At 40.7% G+C, this 20,212-nt stretch overlaps 1 protein-coding gene across 1 annotated transcript in view; it reads right to left on the bottom strand.

The window, feature by feature from the left end:
• Positions 1–111: 111 nt before the first annotated feature.
• The window catches only part of ABRAXAS2 (abraxas 2, BRISC complex subunit), a 28,868-nt gene continuing 8,767 nt past the window's right edge, over positions 112–20,212 (bottom strand). Inside the window, exons 4-9 of the mRNA XM_019953068.2 lie at positions 17,961–18,027; positions 8,164–8,354; positions 7,196–7,315; positions 6,591–6,675; positions 4,689–4,803; positions 112–2,268 (exon numbers count right to left, since the gene is read on the bottom strand). Coding sequence (XP_019808627.1) covers positions 1,799–2,268; positions 4,689–4,803; positions 6,591–6,675; positions 7,196–7,315; positions 8,164–8,354; positions 17,961–18,027 — 1,048 coding nt within the window. The 3' untranslated portion in view covers positions 112–1,798. The remainder of the gene's footprint in view (positions 2,269–4,688; positions 4,804–6,590; positions 6,676–7,195; positions 7,316–8,163; positions 8,355–17,960; positions 18,028–20,212) is intronic.

Here is a 20,212-nt window from a genome sequence, read left to right as displayed (position 1 = left end):
AGTTTTCATGCCTTTTTAAAAAAACTATATGAAGTCAACTAAGAACGGCCAGAATGAGTAAACTGAGGCAAGACCTTGCCGGGTGTTGAGACAAACATTAAAACAATGGTATACCATGATTAAATAAGTTTTTATTGTCACATTTAACTGCTTTGTCAGATATACATTGTAGGTTTCAGTATGGCATAAAAAATAAAAATATTTTCCTGAATGTCAAAATCTGAACAGAGGAGATGGTGATGGCACTTAAAAAAAAAAAATTCACACTGGTGCTGAAGCTGCTAGAAGGTAGCTGATAAACACTGGAACGGATTTGCAGATAAAGCGGTCTGCAACATTTCAAATCAAACGGCAGTGGTGTAAGGCCAACAAAACTGGAGAGCAGGAAGACACAGGCCCCGCTGAGTAGCTAGCTGTCTGAAGGACGGCAGTTTGAACGTTTAATTTCCATTCAGACTAAACTGCTTTCTTACAAAATGAAACTACTTTTTCAGAACCTGGATTTTAAGCTTCCTTAACAACTTCCTTATTCTTACAGGTCGTAACGAGTCCAGAGAAAGGCAGTTATAATCCATGGCATTAGCTTCGTGGGCTGACCCTGCCGTAAATGGGGGAGGGGGGGTCTTGTCATTTCCACACCAGGAGCCTGTCATGCTCATGAACGTCTGTAGTGGTGTCACACATTCTGGGCAAAACTAGAAAGCAAGCAGTAATTAACTAAGAATGTTAAGTGCCTCCCCAAGGAAAGTCTCTACACATTCCACAGCTATATGCCCAAAGGTAACTTAAAAAAGTGTGGTTATTTTGATTGGAAATGAATCTCTATTCAATAACCAAGCTTCCCAAACAGTTTATTAAATGTCTTTCTTCCACAAATAAAACTAACACTAGGATTTGTCAGAAGATCTACACGAATTATCTCCCTTACGTACGAACTTGGCTAAATCTGCTGTGTCTGGAGTCTGTTCCTCATAAAACTCAGGTCTGGAACAGAACTCCTTTCTGTTATACTGCTGTGTGTCCTTCATTTAAGACTCCAGAACAGAGACCATAAACGTGGCTAGTGCAACAGAGCAGTCACTGGAATTCCCCGAAAGAAAAATAAGTAATTTATTTTATGACATACTTATTTGGATGATTACTTACTGGTAATTAGTATTTCTACATTTTTTTTTTTAAAGGCAACCATTTTAAGTGACAATACATATCAGGCTAGTAGAAAAAAGTGGAAACAAAGCCCTCTCTTTTGATCTCACAAAGTCATGCAGACAAAAGAAGGTACGACTGATTTGTTCCAATCTTGGAAATTATCAAAATTTCTTTTCTGGCAAAGATGAATTTGGCTCATCATAGAAAGAAGGTTCTTTGAAGGCTGCTGCTAAACTAGTTTCCCTTTGAAAAAGTAAATTTCAAGGCATGATAGTGCAAGAGGTAAGGTTTTGATTTATAGAACATTTATAGACTAATTGTGCTTAGTCTCTAATTTCCAAATTATTTTAAAGAACAGAAACTACGTTGATAAGTTTATCTTTGCCTAAATTTACCAGTACATCCATGAATCGCACCAGAATTCGGACAATTTGATTATCTTAATGACTCTGTTGTGAGCCCTGCACACTGCGTCCGCAGGTGAGGACCCCCTGCATGCGAGGCTCCTCCAAGGTCTGGGCCCAAACACTCATCTTGGGGAGTCCAGGGGCCCGAGAAAGCAGTTCTCCCCTCCAGAGGAAGTCCTCAAAAACTCTCTCAATGAGCGATTAAGAAAAACAGTGCTAACTGGAGAGTTTCTTGCGTTCAGTTAAATCTGGGAGGTCTGAGTGTTCCTGGAGCCCCCATCAGGGTGTGTCATGGGTCGAGAATCCCTTGAACGTGAGTATTCGCTATTAGGGGGCTCTGTAGGGTCAATCAAATTTTCATAATCACTGTCGTCTGATTCCTCAGCACTGTCTCCAGCTGCTCTGTGGGAAGGAGGGGCATCTGCTCCACTTCCAGGATATTTCAGTCCAGCACTGGTGGAGGCATAACTGGAGGAGCCCACAGCTTGAGGTCGAGGCATAAAGACGCTGCTTTCCATGCGAGAATGGCTCAGAGTACTTTCTTGATTATTTGGGTGAAGATCAGAATAAGGCGGAGGCGGGTCCGAGGCCTCTGTGTCTCCAAGAGTACTTCGACCTTCCGCTGTGAACCCTGGATAGGGCATCCGAGGGCTGAAGGTGGGGTCCACACTCTCAGATGGCATCTGTCGGCTTACCATTGCCTGCTGCAATCCTGGGTGGAAAGAGGAAGGAAACTGTAACACTCTCTGTATTGTCACAGCTTTGCATGTCAACACATTCAATGGTCGACCTGACTGTTCTGAAAACGGCAACAAAGCAGTGCAATTTATTATTTCTGTGAATTACTGTACATTTGCACAGTATTTCATAATTTTCAAAAGCCTCAGAACAGCTCTCTGAAGTACTACCGTTATCATTAATATTACCGTCTGTTATGCAGGCAAACGACCAGAGGTCAGAAAGACCAGGTGACTTCACTAAGAGGACAGTGAGAAGTGGGGGCTCTGATACCCAAACACAGGTCTCTCAACTCCAGATTCAGTGCTATGACCCTCGCCTGCTGCTCACTGTGCTCAGAGACCATGGGGACAGAGGATAAAATTTAGAGTTGTCCCCACACTTGGTGGTCATCTGAATGTGAGTTTTTCCCTAATAGACCTCACATCAAAAAACAAAAAAAACTTCTCGACAACTACTTGTCACAATATTCTTAAACATCTCTTTCTCCTTAAAAGTTCAAAGCCCTGGGACTTCCCTGGTGGTCGAGTGGCCAAGATGCTGCATCCCAATGCTGGGGGCCGGAGTCCAACCCCTGGTCCGGGAACTAGATCCCACGTGCTGCACTAAGGTTTGCATATCACACTGAAGGCTGCAGCTCCTGCATGCCACAGCAAAGACACAGCCCAACCAAAGAAACAGATATGAAGAAAAAAAAAGTTCAGAAAACAATACAACATTGCAAAAATACTTTTTAAATTAAATTAAAAAAATAGGGACTTCAAAAGTCCTGTGTTAGGTACTAGGCCATAACTTTATTGCATTTTTATGGTGGTAAAACTGAAACAGCCACACATCTATGAGTCTATGGCCTTTAAACTGTTTTCAAGTACATTTAAAAATATTATAAAAATGATTTGTACAAAATTTAGAAAAGGAAAAAAAAAAAAGAAAATCACCCACAATTCTATCACTCAGATAGATATCTGAGTCATATCACCCAGGGGCCTGAGAAAACAGTTCTCCCCCACAGAGGAAGTCCTCAAAAACTCTCTCAATGAGCGATTAAGAAAAACAGTGCTAACTGGAGAGTTTCTTGCGTTCAGTTAAAATTTTGATGAAAAGCGTATAAGATTTGGGTTAAAAGACACACGCCTCAGGTGTCAGGCACCCTAACTTCTCCAAATCCCAGCTCCACCATCCAGCTTTGTGTATATCTCTGTGTGTCCCTGTATTTTATCTGATTTATTTGCCTGCCTTGTGCAGCAGGCAGGCCCTTAGTTCTCCAACCAGGGGTGGAATCTGTGCCCCCTGCAAGGGGAAGAGCCAAAGTCTTAACCACTAGTTAAATCTAGTGAGTTTCATAAAAAAGAATGAAATAATGCCATTTCCAGCAACATGGATGGAGCTACAGATTATCATACCAAGTGAAGTCAGACAGAGATAAATACCACTGATATTACTTACATATGGAATAAAAAAAACAAACAGAAAAACGGTACAAATGACCTTACTTACAAAACAGAAATAGGCTCACAGGCATAGAAAGCAAATATGGTTACCAAAGGGTGGGTGGGGAGGATAAATCAGGAGTCTGAGATTAACAGATACACACTACTGTACATAAGACCGATAAACCACAAGTCCTACTGGATAGCACAGTGAGCTATATTCAACATCTTGTAATAACCTATAATGGAAAAGAATCTGAAAAATTATATATATATATATACACACATACACACACACACATATCTGAATTACCATGCTGTACTGAAACTAGCATGACATTGTAAATCAACTGTATTTCAATAAAAATAATATTTTTAAAAATCTGGTGGTACTACAGCATATATGTCTGTTACCATGCTGGAGTTAATAGATTCTTGGGCCTAGTTCTCATTTAACCAGCTGGTTCCTTAGTGTAATGGTATCTGCTATCAATGGTAATCTGCTGTAATGGTAACTGCTATCAAAAACTAGACATTTAAAGTCTTTGCCGAGACCCTGCCCCGTGCATCAAACATAATGTTCACAGAATTTTAGGGAGCTCTTTTATGAGGCTCCAGTGAACACAGGACACGGCTCCTATGTCCTAGGCATGCCAGGGTTAACTTGGTAAGAAACATCGCATCTACTGTACACAGACCATATCACTTCTTGGGAATTACTCTAACTTGCTTCAGCCTTTCTACCTTTGGTCTTTTTTCTTCCAGTATCAGAGACTTGAGAAGGACACCATGAGAAACAGTACTGCGCTTCTGGAAAAGCTAAAGACAAAGGAATGCCCTGTCCTAAGCAGCCTAACTTGGGGCCTGATGAATGTAAAAGAATGGATGTAATTTATCATATAATTTGAAGTTTAAAACCAGACATTTCCCTGATACTCAGGGGTAAAATGAATAAGAAGCTCACGTCTTTCTTGTTCCTTTTCATTCTTCCTCTGAGTGATCTGTCTTCTTAATTTGTTCACTTCTGCCTGACAAGATTCAACAACTCGCTCACTCTTTTCCACGTCTGCACACACTGCCTGAGGGAAAAATGACAACAAGAACAATTAGTTTCAAATCCAAGCATGAGGCACTTCATAAAGACAGCATCGATTATGACCCTAGGAAAAATCTGTATACTTTATTACGTTAAAAAGCAGACATTTCCCTGAGGTATACAACAAAACCATGAAGGCCCACGAGACCAGTACTGCTGTTATTCACTGAGCTGCTTTCTCAGTTATGTTAAGATGATTATGCTACTTAGCTTAGACATTCTTGAATATGAATCTTTCCCTTGCTTACTCATCTTTATTTATATGAAAAGGGAATTTTGGTATCAGTCTAGCATAGGGTTTCCTGGGTGGGTGTTACTGGTAAAGGACCCGTCTGCCAATGCAGGAGACCTAAGGGACTCGGGTTCAATCTCTGGTTGAAAAGATCCCCTGGAGGAGGGCATGGCAACCCACTGCAGTATTCCTGCCTGGAGAATCCTATGGACAGAGGAGCCTGGCGGGCTACATCCACAGTGTTACAAAGAGTCGGATACGACTGAAGTGACTTAGCACACACAGTCTAGCATAGGAGGATGAACAAAAGAAAAGGGATGAGCATAGGAGGATGAACAAAAGAAAGGGATGACATGCTTTCAACTTTTACTTATAATCAACAATTAAGCCTCGGATCACACACAGATTTATTTAATAGAAACCACAACTAGGAAAAGTTGAAAAAGAACTTGACTTTGAAACTTATTTTCTTTTTCAACTTTCCCTAGTCAATGTACTTTAACCATTCATATCAGGGCATGGACGTGATCTGGTGTTTGCAGGGCAGGCCTTAATCAATAGGCAATGAAATGTCTAATACATGCCACTTTGAAGTCTGTGAGACGGCACCGACAGTCTGCAAAGAGCATGGTCATGAATTCAGGACAAAAAGTTGCTTTTCACTGCACGTTCCTTCCATAGCAGAAATACCAGAAATCGCCGGAAAGTGGGCCAGTCACCAATGAGTGAGGCTGGATTAAGTCCCTGTGCTGCTACGGGGACCGTGACCCTGATTTGGAGCCTCACACTGGGATCTGCCCACTGCCTGCTTTCCCCTGTGCCCCAGGCTGAATGGAGACTGCTCTCCTCTTTCTCAGTAGCTGCCTGTGCTCTTTCATTCCCTGGGCCCTTCCTCCAGGCCTGAGACAGCCTCTTCAGCCTGACCCCTCTTCTTCCTGTCCTCCAAGGCGCTTTTGTTCTTAGGGTTTCAGAGCGAATCACCCCTAAGAACACTCTGGGGCTGATGACAAGAACGTGGGAAAGTACTGCCAGCACCTAGCTCAGGACCTGGCTTGCAGGAGACGTTTCCATAAATATTTGTTGCATGAATGCCTAGGAATGAACAGGCCCCACTGCACCCTCCCACTCAGTGGAGGCAGCTGTGGGCAGAGGAGTGAACTCGAATCAGGAGGCCGAGCTGTCCTGAGTTACCACGGGGCTTTTGGGTGCGGTCTCTACTTAGAGGCTAAGTGATGCGACAGCTGTGTTCTTAGCAATCCTTCCTTAAACTGGGAATACATTTCTCTATGGAAAACGCTGTCATTAAGGAGGTCACAAGTATTTAAAAGAGTGATATTAAAACTGTACTTCAGAGTCTCCATGGCAGGCATATAGTGAGAGAGACAGGCTTTCGTAGACTGGCGTGAGTAACTACTACACACATCTGATATCATTTGGGGACTGATTTTTGGACCACAGGAGATTATTAAAAATTAAAGTAGAATTTAAAAAGCATTTGGGCAACATAAATACTGAAAGCTAGTGAATAAGTCAGTTACCTGCACCTTCTCCTGAAGCGCATTGTAAACCTGATAGATCGCCCTGATGTCTTTCATCACTCCGTCCTTGTCAAAAAAGTCAGCACTAGAAGACAGAAGCGAGGTTCACAGAGCGATCAGACCACAGTGAACGGAAGGCACTTTCCCGTCATTTCCTCCTTAATCTACCGATTACTTAAATGCTGCAACCCCAGGGTAACAATGTTTCAGCAACAATGCCCATGTCCCTAGGGTTACACAAGAGAAAGAAGAGAGAACCCCTGTTGCCAAGACCACTGAAAAATAGTAGTTATTTTTTCCCTCACCCTATACATTTTTCAGGGACCACAGTTAGCTTTCAGAACCTCAGATATACACATAATCTACTCACATTTTTGCATCAGTTGCAAAAAAAGAAGAAAATTGTGGCAAGTGATTAAAAAAATAAATATTGATAAAAGTAAATTTTCTTTTCAATAAGTGTTCAGATTTTGATATACAGTAGTAGAGAAAGAGAATTGCCTTATTGGATTTTTCAGTGTTAATCATATCAAATGACGTCACATTTCTCCAGAAGCACAGTTAGAAAAAGAAAGGAAAAACATTCATTTTACCTTTCAACTTACCCGTGTTCTTTAATAACTTTGGCATAACTCTGAGAAGTATTTGGCACTGAAGACACTTTATACTCTTGCTGGCTAGTATTGCCTAGATTGGGAATAGCAAGGGATATCCTTTGATTATACCTGTGGGGGATTGAGAGAGAGACAGAGATCATGTTGAAAGCACCCCTCTACTTAAAGACTGGGTCTTGCCAACAGGAGCTCGAGTCTCTGCACTGGGAACTAACAGAAGGTCTCACAGAGAACCCACTTCCACAGACCACCCAGGGTTATGTTGATTAGAAAAGTTTCACTTCCCTTATAGTAGGACTCAACTGTAAACTCCGGAAGGCAGATGTTAGGTCTTCTGCATTTCCACAGCAACTGACAAGAGTGCTGAGGTGGTTTTAGGTGCTTAAAAACCTACTGACTAATTGATGAAATCTTAGGAGTGGCTATTTAACAACTAATAATTATTTTTCACTGATGCTGATTTAATTTATTCTACTATAAATGAACTTCTGTAGGAACCCTTTCTGTTGTTTACTGACATACCATGATCATATGATCTTTCTTTTTGCTTTAACAAGTTCCTAATGCAAAACCCTCATTAGCCAGTAGGTGGATCAATTTTACAATTTTGTCCTTGAAATCTATGTTTTAAAATTATAATCAGGCTTACAGCACAACAGAACTGTATTTGTATATAATGGATTATGGAGAAGCAGATGATGATTTCCAGCTGTTTATTCTTGTAAGAATTGATGCATAATGAATGTCTTGCTAATGCTTCTTGACTCAAAAACTATTTTAATTTATATAATTAACTGACAGGAAAACACTTTCTCCATCACAAAGAAAACCAGCTACAGGACAGTTATAAACACTCTTCTTTAAAGATGCTATAAAATGCTTATTTTCAAAGGCACAAATCTCAAGTACTTGTGTCAACATCTTTCCTATTTATGTGGGCTGGTGAATGCTTTCTTTACCTTCGATTTGGTCTAAAGAGAACATATTCTAAAGCATGAGTGGAATTGTTGGCGGTGGAGATGAAGCTGAAGAGGAGGAAGACGAGGTCGGGCACCCCGAGGATGCGGGTGAGCTGCTTGTGGATCACCTGCTCTCGGTACGACATCTGCTGCTGCGTGTTTCGCCGGAATCTGTACCAACCGATCACTTTCTGCAACAGACGTAGAAGAAAGAAGTGTTAAAAGCTGCATGAAATCCCACAAATTTCATTCCAAATGCATCCGCACAAACATTCATACCAAATTTACGTGCAACAGCACGAAACTGAAAGCCACGCAACTGTCCCACCAACAGGTGAATGGATAAATAGAAATGTGGCGTACGCACACACTGGACTTCTACTCAGTGACACCAAGGAAGAAACACCGACACACGCAACACACATGAGTCCCACATAATTATGCTGAGTGAGAGAAGCCAGAACAATAACAACAAAGATTATCATCATCATAAGAGCACAGGCTACAGGATTCTTTTTTTTTTTGGGGGGCCACACTGCACGGCTTGTAGGATCTTAGTTGCCCAACCAGGACCGAACCTGGGCCACAGTGGTAAAAGCGCCAAGTCCCAATCACTGGACTGCCAGGGAATTCTCAATCTACGATTTGATGGCATGTAAATTCTAGAAAATGAAAATGACATAAAGCAGATGACTAGGGCAGAGGTGAGAAGAAGGGATCAGAAAAGACAAGGAGATTTTGGCACGGACAGATATGTTCGTTATCTTATTCTGATGGTGGTTTCATGCATGTATACATATTTCAAAACTTATCAAAGTATATGCTTTAAATATATGCAGTTTACTACATGTTAATTATACTTTAATACAACAATTTTAAAAGGTTAGCTTTGTCAGTGTGACTATACCAGAACTTAAATTGGTATGTGATTTAAACTGACAGGCTCTTTGGAAGAACATTTTCACAATGTGATCTGCTGGATGTATGGAAGATGGAAGGCCCAAGAGACACCTGGGAGCTTGCTGGGCCCAATCAAAACCTGCAGAATTGGAGCTTCTAAGGGTACAGTCAGAAATCTGAATTTAAGATGAATTCTTAAGTTTTTTCTTAGGTATAAAGTTTGAAAACCTCTGTTGTGGAGACACTTTAATTCTTTATAGGAAGAAAAATCTTCCATAGCTTCTTTCTTTAAAACAAACTCTTTGTATGAAAATCCTAATGAAAGTAATTTAAAGTTGTTCAGGTCAGTTGCTCAGTCGTGTCTGACTCTTTGCGACCCCATGAATCCCAGCACGCCAGGCCTCCCTGTCCATCACCAACTCCTGGAGTTCAATCAAAGTCACGTCCATCGAGTCGGTGATGCCATCCAGCCATCTCATCCTCTGTCGTCCCCTTTTCCTCCTGTCCCCAATCCCTCCCAGCTTCAGAGTCTTTTCCAATGAATCAACTCTTCGCATGAGGTGGCCAAAGTACTGGAGTTTCAGCTTTAGCATCATTCCTTCCATAATAACGGTAAATTTAGATTATGTTTTAGAAACTTTCATAAAGGAAGGAAGTCAATCAACCTTTACTATTACAATTATTTTCACTAATTATCACAACAACCCTGAGAGGTGAATAATGTTTTCTGCACAGAGTTCATACCACATGCAAGGAACTACAGGGAGCAAAGTAACACTGCCTGCTCTTAAGAAGTACTGCTGCTGCTGCTGCTGCTAAGTCACTTCAGTCGTGTCCGACTCTGTGAGACCCCATAGATGGCAGCCCACCAGGCTCCCCCGTCCCTGGGATTCTCCAGGCAAGAGTACTGGAGTGGGTTGCCATTTCCTTCTCCAATGCATGAAAGTGAAAAGTGAAAGGGAAGTCGCTCAGCCGTGTCTGACTCTTAGCGACCCCATGGACCGCAGGCCACCAGGCCCCTCTGCCCATGGGATTTTCCAGGCAAGAGTACTGGAAAAGTAGTGGCAGTGGGTTGCCACTGCCCTCTCCGTAAGAAGTACTACTGAAAATAAAGCATAATTCTAATTATATTGAAGCAATTAATTCTGGTATACTTTAAATATAAAGAAAACTCAAACACTTCTGTCAGTATAAATCTTAGAGTGAAAAGTAGTTTTCCTTTAAAAAAAATAAAAACAAAAAGAAAAATTATCAACTGGCTAGAGCTACTAGTATCAAAGAACATGGCATATTTCATGCTGAGTCTCGGCACTTTGAATTTAACTTGGGATTAGCTCCTCTGAAGGACTGGGTCACGTCTCACACCCTCTGCATTCCTGCAGAGGCCCGAGCAGCAGGCAGCACATGGCCGTTCTCATGAAATACTCGCTGATTAAAGAATCAAGCAAGTGGTGACTGCATGGATACTAACACTTCTCATTTACACTGACTCGACTTGTTTGATTCCATTTGTACTTTCTGAGAAACAGGAAGCTTTGTAAATTTATTGTGGATATTAATTTATTCATTTGATATTTGCTAAAAAGATAACCCTCTTCATTCTGATCAATGAGAGATAAGATGCCAAAATAATTCACACTGGTGACAGGTACAATTGTACCTTTTAGAGCTAATAAGCTGGTTGCAAGGCTATCGAGTACCGAGGTTACTGATGCGGAAGAGCACATTTTTGATAGCTATTTTTGGGCCATGATGAAAAATTATGAATGTCTTTCCCTAAAACCTTATCTCTGCTGAAGCTTCAGACAATATTTCACAAAGACTCTCCTCTCTACTCTCCATGCTAGACATTGACTTACATTTTCTGGAGCCAAAGCAATTATCCCCAATACTGAGCACATTTGTCATCTTTAACTTGTGTTCTTTTTGGCCTTATGATAATATTAAGATGGCAGTTATATTTATCATTATCTGTTTCAGAGCAGATGCTTTCAGGAAGGCAGAAATCCTCCTCTCACTTGCTTTTTTTGGCCTGAGCCCAAAACCTGAGGGTGGTCAAAACTTTGTAAACATAATATGGCTTCTGCCAGGGCAGTAACTGAGCAGACAACCAGGCTGCACCTACAGGGGAATTTCTCATATGAAAAAACACTGGCCTCCATCTTAAATCCAACTTTTTTTTTAATTTAGCAATGTTGTGGAGTTCCTATATTTGAGAGCCACATATGTTTAGTAAATAATTTTCTATATATTTTATATATATTAATTGGTATTGTGACAAAAATCTTTATTAGGTTGTGTATTCTAATGGATTATTTTAGGACTCAAGAAACTTTTAAAATTACTACATACTTATTTTATGAGTTCAAATCACTGAACTTTCCTTTGTAGGATTTTTCTTTCTTTTTTTCAGTGGGGGAGCCTCCCTGCTCCACTTCTAGGATTTTAGCTCCCCCACCAGGGACTGAACTCCAGCAGCCCTCAGGGCCCTTGGCAGTGAGAGCGCAGAGTCCCAACCACTGGACCACCTGGGAACTCTCAGTTCAGTTCAGTCACTCAGTCATGTCCAACTCTTTGCAACCCCATGGACTGCAGCATGCCAGGGTTCCCTGTGTATCACCAATCCCATAGCTGGCTTAAACTCATGCCCATCAAGTTGGTGATGCTATAAAAACATCTCCTCCTCTGTCGTCCCCTTCTCCTCCTGTCTTCAATCTTTCCTAGCATTACGCTCTTTTCCAATAAGTGAGTTTTTCGCATCAGGTGGCCAAAGTACTGGAGTTTTATTTAGCTTCAGCATCAGTCCTTCCAAAGAATATTCAGGACTGATTTCCTTTAGGATTGACTGGTTTGATCTCCTTGCAGTCCAAGGGACTTTGAAGAGTCTTCTCCAACACCACAGCTCAAAAGCACCAATCTTCTGGTGCTCAGCTTGCTTTATGGCCCAGCTCTCACATCCATATATGACTAGGGGAAAAACCACAGCTTTGATGTTGCCAAAGTGATGTCTCTGCTTTTAATATGCTGTCAAGGTTGGTCATAGCTTTTCTTCCACGGAGCAAGCATCTTTTAATTTCAAGGTTGCAGTCACCATCTCCAGTGATTTTGGAGCTTAAGAAAATATAGTCTGTCATTATTTCCACTGTTTCCCCATCTATTTGCCATAAAGGGACAGGACCAGATGCCATGATCTTAGTTTTTTGAATGTGAGTTTTAGGCCAACTTTTTCACTTTTACTTTCACTTTCATCAAGAGGCTCTTTAGTTCCTCTTTACTTTCTGCCATAAGGGTGGTGTCATCTGCATATCTGAGGTTATTGAGATTTCTTCTGGCAGTCTTGATTCCAGCTTGGGCTTCATCCAGGCCAGCATTTCACATGACATAATCTGCATATAAGTTAAATAAGCAAGGTGGCAATATGCAGCCTTGACATACTCCTTTCCCAATTTGGAACCAGTCTGTTGTTCCATGTCCAGTTCTAACTGTTGCTTCTTGATCTTCATACAGATTTCTCAGGAAGCAAGTAAGGTGGTCTGTTTTACCCATCTCGGAGAATCTTCTACAGTTTATTGTGATCCACACAGTCAAAGGCTTTGGTGTAGTCAATAAAGCGGAAGTAGATGTTTTTCTGGAACTCTCTTGCTTTTTCGATGATCCAAAGGATGTTGGCAATCTGATCTCTCATTCCTCTGCCTTTTCTAAATTCAGCTTGAACATCTGGACGTTCTTGGCTTACATACTGTTGAAGCCTAACTTGGAGAATTTTGAGTATTACTTTGCTAGCATGTGAGATGAGTGCAATTGTGCGGTGGGTTTGAACATTCTTTGGCATTGCCTTTCTTTGGGATTTGAATGAAAACTGATCTTTTCCAGTCCTGTGGCCACTGCTGAGTTTTCCATATTTTCTGGCATATTGAATAGTGCAGCACTTTCACACATCATCTTTTAGGATTTGAAATAGCTCAACTGGAATTCCATCACCTCTACTAGCTTTGTTTGTAGTGATGCTTCCTAAGGCCCACTTGACTTTGGACTCCAGGATGTCTGGTCTAGGTGAGTGATCACACCATCGTGGTTATCTGGGTCATGAAGATCTTTTTTTGTATAGTTCTGTGTATTTTTGCTACTTCTTCTTAATATCTTTTGCTTCTGTTAGGTCCATACTGTTTCTGTCCTTTATTGTGCCCATCTTTGCATGAATGGTTCCCTTGGTATCTCTAATTTTCTTGAAGAGCTCTCTAGTCTTTCCCATTCTGTTGTTTTCCTCTATCTCTTTGGAAGGCTTTCTTATTCCTCCTTGCTATTCTTTTGAACTCTGCATTCAAATGGGTGTATCTTTTCTTTTCTCCTTTGCCTTTAGCTTCTCTTCTTTTCTCAGCTATTTGTAAGACCTTCTCAGACAACCATTTTGCCTTTTTGCATTTCTTTTTCTTGGGGATGGTCTTGATCTCTGCCTCCTGTACAATGTCACGAACCTCTGTCCATAGTTCTTCAGGCACTCTATCAGATCAAATCCCTTGAATCTATTTGTCACTTCCACTGTATAGTCGTTAAGGGATTTGATTTAGGTCATACCTGAATGGTCTAGTGGTTTTCCTACTTTCTTCAATTTAAGTCTGAATTAGGCAATAAGGAGTTCATGATCTGAACCACAGTCCGCTCCCAGTCTTGTTTTTGCTGACTGTATAGAGCTTCTTCATCATTGGCTGCAAAGAATATAATCAATCTGATTTCGGTGTTGACTGTCGGGTGATGTCCATGTGTAGAGTCTTCTCTTGTGTTGTTGGAAGACAGTGTTTGCTATGACCAGTGCGTTCTCTCGGTAAAACTCTATTAGCCTTTGCCCTGCTTCACTCTGTACTCTAAGGGCAGGTTTGCCTGTTACTCCAGGTATCTCTTGATTTCCTACTTTTGCATCCCAGTCCCCTGTAATGAAAAGGACATCTCTTTTTGGTGTTAGTTCTAGAAGGTCTTGTAGGCCATCACAGAACTGCTCAACTTCAGCTTCTTTGGCATTAGTGCTTGGGGCATAGACTTGGATTACTGTGATAGTGAACGGTTTGCCTTGGAAATGAACAAAGATCATTCTGTCATTTTTGAGACTGCATCCAAGTATTGCATTTTGGACTCCTTTGTTGACTATGACGGCTACTCCATTTCTTCTAAAGGATTCTTGCCCATAGTAGTAGATATAATGGTCATCTGAGTTAAATTCACCCATTCCAGTCCATTTTAGTTCACTGATTCCTAAAATGTTGATGTTTGCCATCTCCTGACTACTTCCAATTTGCCTTGATTTATGGATGTAACATTCCAGGTTCCTATGCAATATTATTCTTTACAGCTTCGGAGTTTACTTTGATCACCAGTCACATTCACAACTGGGCACTGTTTTTGCTTTGGCTCTGTCTCTTCATTCTTTGGAGTTAGTTCTCCACTGATCTTCAGTAGCATATTAGGCATCTACCGAGCTGGGGAGTTCATCTTTCAGTGTCCTATCTCTTTACCTTTCCATACTTTTCATGGGGTTCTCAAGGCAAGAATACTGAAGTGGTTTGCCATTCCCTTCTCCAGTGGCCCACATTTTGTCAGAACTCTCCGTCAAGGAACTCCCAGAGCTTTTCAATTAAACATTAGCTTTGAAGCCTGCCTAGCAGAGAATCAATTTTTGAAGTGTTTCCATTAGCACTTTCTTGAAGAGTTGATGTTAATTAAAAATAATTTTTTATATCAGATACTGTCTAAGTACATATGTATTTTTAAGCCGAACATTTTAAATTTAACTTTGTAGGTACTACTATAACCCCTTTGAGGTGAAGATGTAAATTTGTACCATTTCTGGGGAAAAATCACCATACTCGAGTCAACTATACAGCTTTTCAGTCTAAATATTAAGTATTACCTTTTGTTTTGGGGCTAGAAATTTGGATTCTTGAAAAAAAAAAAAAACCTCAAAGCGTTTATATTATGTATAAGGTGTCACAGGAAATACAATGAACATAAAACACAGTCTCTGCCTTTAACAAATTGTATGGAAAATAAAACCTAATTTCCAAGTAAATTGAAGAAACAAATTCTTGTCTTTTAATTGCAAAAGAAAATATAATCGTTAATTTTAGCACAAAGCTTTAGAAAATCAAAACTGAAGATCAGGTTTTGAGAATCTGGGCCCCAGGAAAAGCAAAGATAACTCCAGTTAACAATCTATATTGGTCTTCTGTGTCTCAAAAGACCAAATCCAATTTTATTTATTATTTTTAAAAATATGATATGCCTATATTTTAATATATAACTGAAATACAAAATATCATAGTAAATTAGCAAATCCAATTTAAAACCCCCAAATTAATTAAGAAAAGTGTCTCTATTTACTACTGAAAATGCTACATGATAGAGTTCATTTCTTTTTTCCAATTAGTTTCAATATAAAATATAATGTAAAAAAACTTATTATATAAAGTTTCCCCTCCTCAGCAACATCTCTGCTGCCTTTACTTAGAGCAACCACTTCTAGGTGTGGTTGGCTTTCTTCTGGATCTTTCTCTTTATACTCAGACTTTTGTTTTTATAAAAAGCAGGCTCAAATTATTTCACTTAACTTTAAGAACTTTCTAAGTCATTCATGAGAACCTCCCTTATCTTTTTAATGGCTGCTTCATATCCCATGGGCTTCCCCAGAGGTGCAGTAGTAAAGAATCCACCTGCCAATGCAGGAGACACAAGAGACATGGGTTTAATCCCTGGATCAGGAAGATGCCCTGGAGGAGGAAATGGCAACCCACTCCAATATTCTTGCCAGGCAAATTCCATGGAGAGAAGAACCTGGCAGGCTATAGTCCATGGGGTGGTCAAGAGTCGGCCGCGACTGAGCACGCATAAACTGTCATATTCCATAGTATGGAGGCACCAACATAATTTACTTAACCATTCCTTGCTGGTAGACATTTAGATTGCTTTCAAAATTCTCATTATTAAGCAAAGATGCAAGAAACATCTTTGCATGCTGCATTAAAAGGCCAGACTGCTGGGTTTAAATCTTGGCACCAACATTCGGGCTTATAACCTTAACCAAGATATTTATCCTTAGCTGTCTCAACTGTAAAATGGGGGTGATGATAACAGCCTTATGGGGTGGGTATAAGGATTAAATGTGTCAGTACCTGGAAAGTGCTCAGTATACGGTCTGGCACAGAGCTAAAGTGTTCAATAACACACGTTTTCACACCTTTGTGCCTATTTGTCTGTTTTCTTGGGCCAGATTCCTCGAGATGGAACTCTATATTTAAAATTCTGTTATTGCAAAACTCTCTCCCTAAATGTCTATGTCAACTTACATTCCCACCAGCTACAGCTTCCCCACTTCCCACAACCTTGCCAACACTGGATATTAGCAATTCTTTTATACTTTTGCCAACTGGATGGACAACAACAACAAAAAACAACAGTATTATGTGTTACAATTTGCATTTCCTGATGAGAATGAACATTTTTTCCATTTACTTCTTGACCGTTTGTAGATTTCTTTTTTCTTTTGTAATTTCCTGTTCATATTCTTTATTTCTTTTTTCCACTTCAAATATTTTTTCTCTATTGAAAAGAAAATGTCCTGGTAATTTAATATATGGTGAGTGTTCTAGTTAAGTGCTTCGGTAAGAATCTTCATGAAATAAATTTTAGTTTTAGAGAGTATATAAAGCTTCATTATTTAAAATGTGAAAATAAATGGAATGAAGAAGTAAGGCAGTGGCTAGAGAATGAAGATGCTCCAGATGCCAGAATGTGCATTTCAGGGAAATCACTGAGAATGGGGGAGTGAGACTGGGATCCTTGGGCTGTACTCACCCACTTCTGCACACCCGGGCAGGTGACCGTGTTAAAGACTCTCTGCCAACACGGTGCCCTTCCTGAGCCTGTCATCACCCACAAAACACTGTCCTTTCCCCAGACGTTCCCCATACTTTCTATGTTTCCTTTTCCCTTACCTGCTTCTCTTTCTGCCTGTGCACCAGATGGTGGTTCTGAGAGGGCCCTACACTGGAAAGGCTGCCCATTTACTCTAGCTGCTTCTGAGGCCCTTCTTCGAACACCTGAGATGTCCCACACTGATTGTTTTATGCACAGGTAATCTTTTAAAGGCTTTTTTATAATACATGCTTCTAAAGAATGGCATTTTGTTTTCTCTTTAACAAGCTTTCACTTTCATTGGTACTTTTCCTCCTCACGTGATGTTTTAGTGACTCATCTATTTTCCGGGAATCAATATACCAAGGTAAAAAAGTAAACCCCGTACACGGTACAACAGAGTAAATTATGAATGAGACCATCACACAGCAGCAGCAATAAAACCTCGGCTCATTTTCAATTCTATTCAGACGTGTTTACCATATATATACACACAAGCAGAACATCATATGCATATGCTTACAGAAACAATAAACATATGATCTTTTGGGAAAACATCTATGTTCGATGTGAACTGAACTTGAAAGAGCAACACATCAAAAGATGTTTGACTGCAATCTACATTTTTTTAGGAATATTTTCCCTCATTATAAAATTAATGCATGTGTAGTAAATGTTGGCAAAATTATTTTTTAAATTACCAAACAGGAAAATTAGAACCACCCAGAAGCAACTATTGTTAACTTTCTGGATTATAGTTCATGTTCTTTTTTCTCCTTCTGACTTTTTACATAATGGAATCATACTCTAAATATCTAAATTCTGTTTTACATACTGTAAACATTGTATCACATCTACAGTTTACCTTTAAAATCCACTTAACAGAATTCTTACACATTAATAACAAATCTCACTGTTTCACTTTACATTCCTTTCTGGTTTTAAGTTTGGGTGATAAAGATTGATTTCCAAATCAGACTGGGTGACAAACATACCTTTCTCCGATCTTTAAGAATCCTGTCCAAGCTCTCTTCATTAACTTTGCTTGCATAGTCATAAAAACTGTTTTTTTTAAGAGGAAAAACATTTTATTAAAATTACATAGTATTTTGACAAAAATATGCTTAGCAACTTGTGTCTGTGTGTCACCTAATCCTAAAAGTTGGCAATAAAGCTACAACTGCTTATCTGCAATAGGTATAAAATGGCACAGTGGTAAAGAACCCGCCTGTCTATGCAGAAGGTGCAAGAGACGCAGGTTCGATCCCTTCCCTGCAGGGAAGATCCGCTGCAGGAGGAAATGGCAACTCACTCCAGTATTCTTGCCTGGAGAATTCCATGGACAGAGAAGCCTGGTGGGCTACAGTCCATGGAGTTGCAAAGAGTTGGACACAACTGAACAACTGAGCACACACACACACAATAAGTATATAAGAAAAAACAATCTAAATGTTTTGCTGATATGAGGTATCCTTTGCATCAAAGATTCCTCAAGAGACTGCTACATTCAAAAGGTATTACTTCCATAAGTGGAAATGCTGATACCAAGTAATTAAAAAATGTGTGGTTTCAAATGACTGTGACATCTTTTCCTTGTCTCTAAGTGTCAATTATCTATGGGGGAAAAAAAGAACAGAGAAGCACATATTCTGAGAAATGAAGAAGGGAAATGAATATTTGCTGACTCCTTAATAAGACACTCAGCTGCATGCTTCCTCATGTTAATTCATTTCATTTCTGTCTCACTGCTGGGAGGTAAGTACTAGTTCAGCCCAACAAGTCAACACTTTTTTCCCTCCATTTTTGTAAATAAAGATACTGCGGTTAAGTGACTTGCCCCAAATTATAGAACTGGCAGATGGAAGAGCTGGAATTTGGATCTAGGTCTGGCCAGCTTCAAATTGAAGGCACTCACCTTTAAAAGAGACCCATCTGACCAGGACCCTGTGAAGAGCATTTCGGGCATAATGATGTGTGACCTTTTCTATCACCGGTCCTGGTTTCAGGAATGCCACACCCCTCCTCCCACCACCACAAGCCCAGGCCTTACAGGCAGGAAGGAGTTCAAGTTACAGCAAAAACACTGAACTGGAAGTCAGGAGATACCAGCTCCAGCTCTGCGCTGCTCCTCTCTATATGATCGTGGGCAAGTCACTTGAACCTCACTGGCCTCCACTTCTTTTTTTTTTTTTGCAAAATAAACAGTTTGGAGCAGACATATGATTTCCATGGTTTCTTTCAGTCCTAAGAATGATGAGTCTATGGCTTCAATTATGAGTCTATGGGTCTAGGTTCTGGGTATCACTTTACTAACAGTGGCTTAAGGAACTCCTCAGAAAGACAAGGCAGGGCACACCCAGCAAAGTCTTAGATGGTCAGGGCCAAACAACAGGACCCTTTCCGATCCAGACCGAGGCTGTGAGTGGACCAGGGCCTGAATCATTCATTGACTGCTGAATCGTCAGCAATCGGTCTCAATGCTCTGAGATTCTTTTCAGATGAACTGCGGATTCCTTGTTTGCTTCCTGCTCCTCTTCAGTTACATGTAAACCTAAGAGTGAGGTTCTCAGCTATTTTGGGGCTTTGTTCACAGGTAACAATCCTCTGAAATAAGGGGTAAGTGTGTGTGGGAGGGGTGGGGATAAGATGGGTGGTGAACACAGTGGAAGTCTCCAGGGGTTCTTGGGTGCAGGGCTGTTGGGGGTTTAGGTCAGCTGAGGATGGGAGCGGAGTCAGGGTGAAAGCTGCCGTGAACACACGGCAGCAACAACCAGGCACAAGGGGCTGGCAGCGTCAAGGCAGAAGTGCTGACCCAGAACGCTGAATCCAACTGGTATGGGCAGCAGTGCAAGGAAAGGACTGGCCTGGCTTTTCACAAAGCAGAGGAACAGGGCCTCAGCGAGGTTTACGAAACACAAGAGTGAAGGTCATCATATCTGTCAACAGGTGGAAGGGTTGGGGGCTCTGGAAGGAGGCAGAGGCCTGGACTGCGGTTTGGGGAGAAGTCCGGTGGAGGCCACATGCTGGTCACTTTCTCTCTCACCTTTGCCTCCATGGGCGTCTGTGTCACTTTCTCTCTTTGAATGTCTCTCCTCCTGTTTCTTTCTGTCCTTTAGTTGGTCATAACATGCAACTGGAATATATTAACTTAAACCCAAAAAAGTAAGCTTTATGTTCCCTTTCCTTACACTTTAAAGTTGTACACAGAACACTTTTATGCCTCTTACAATATGCTTTTATCTCTATG

This window comes from Bos indicus, chromosome 26, assembly GCF_029378745.1.
Source record: "Bos indicus isolate NIAB-ARS_2022 breed Sahiwal x Tharparkar chromosome 26, NIAB-ARS_B.indTharparkar_mat_pri_1.0, whole genome shotgun sequence".
Classification (NCBI taxonomy): Eukaryota; Metazoa; Chordata; class Mammalia; order Artiodactyla; family Bovidae; genus Bos; species Bos indicus.
This window is presented reverse-complemented; position numbering and strand designations above follow the sequence as displayed.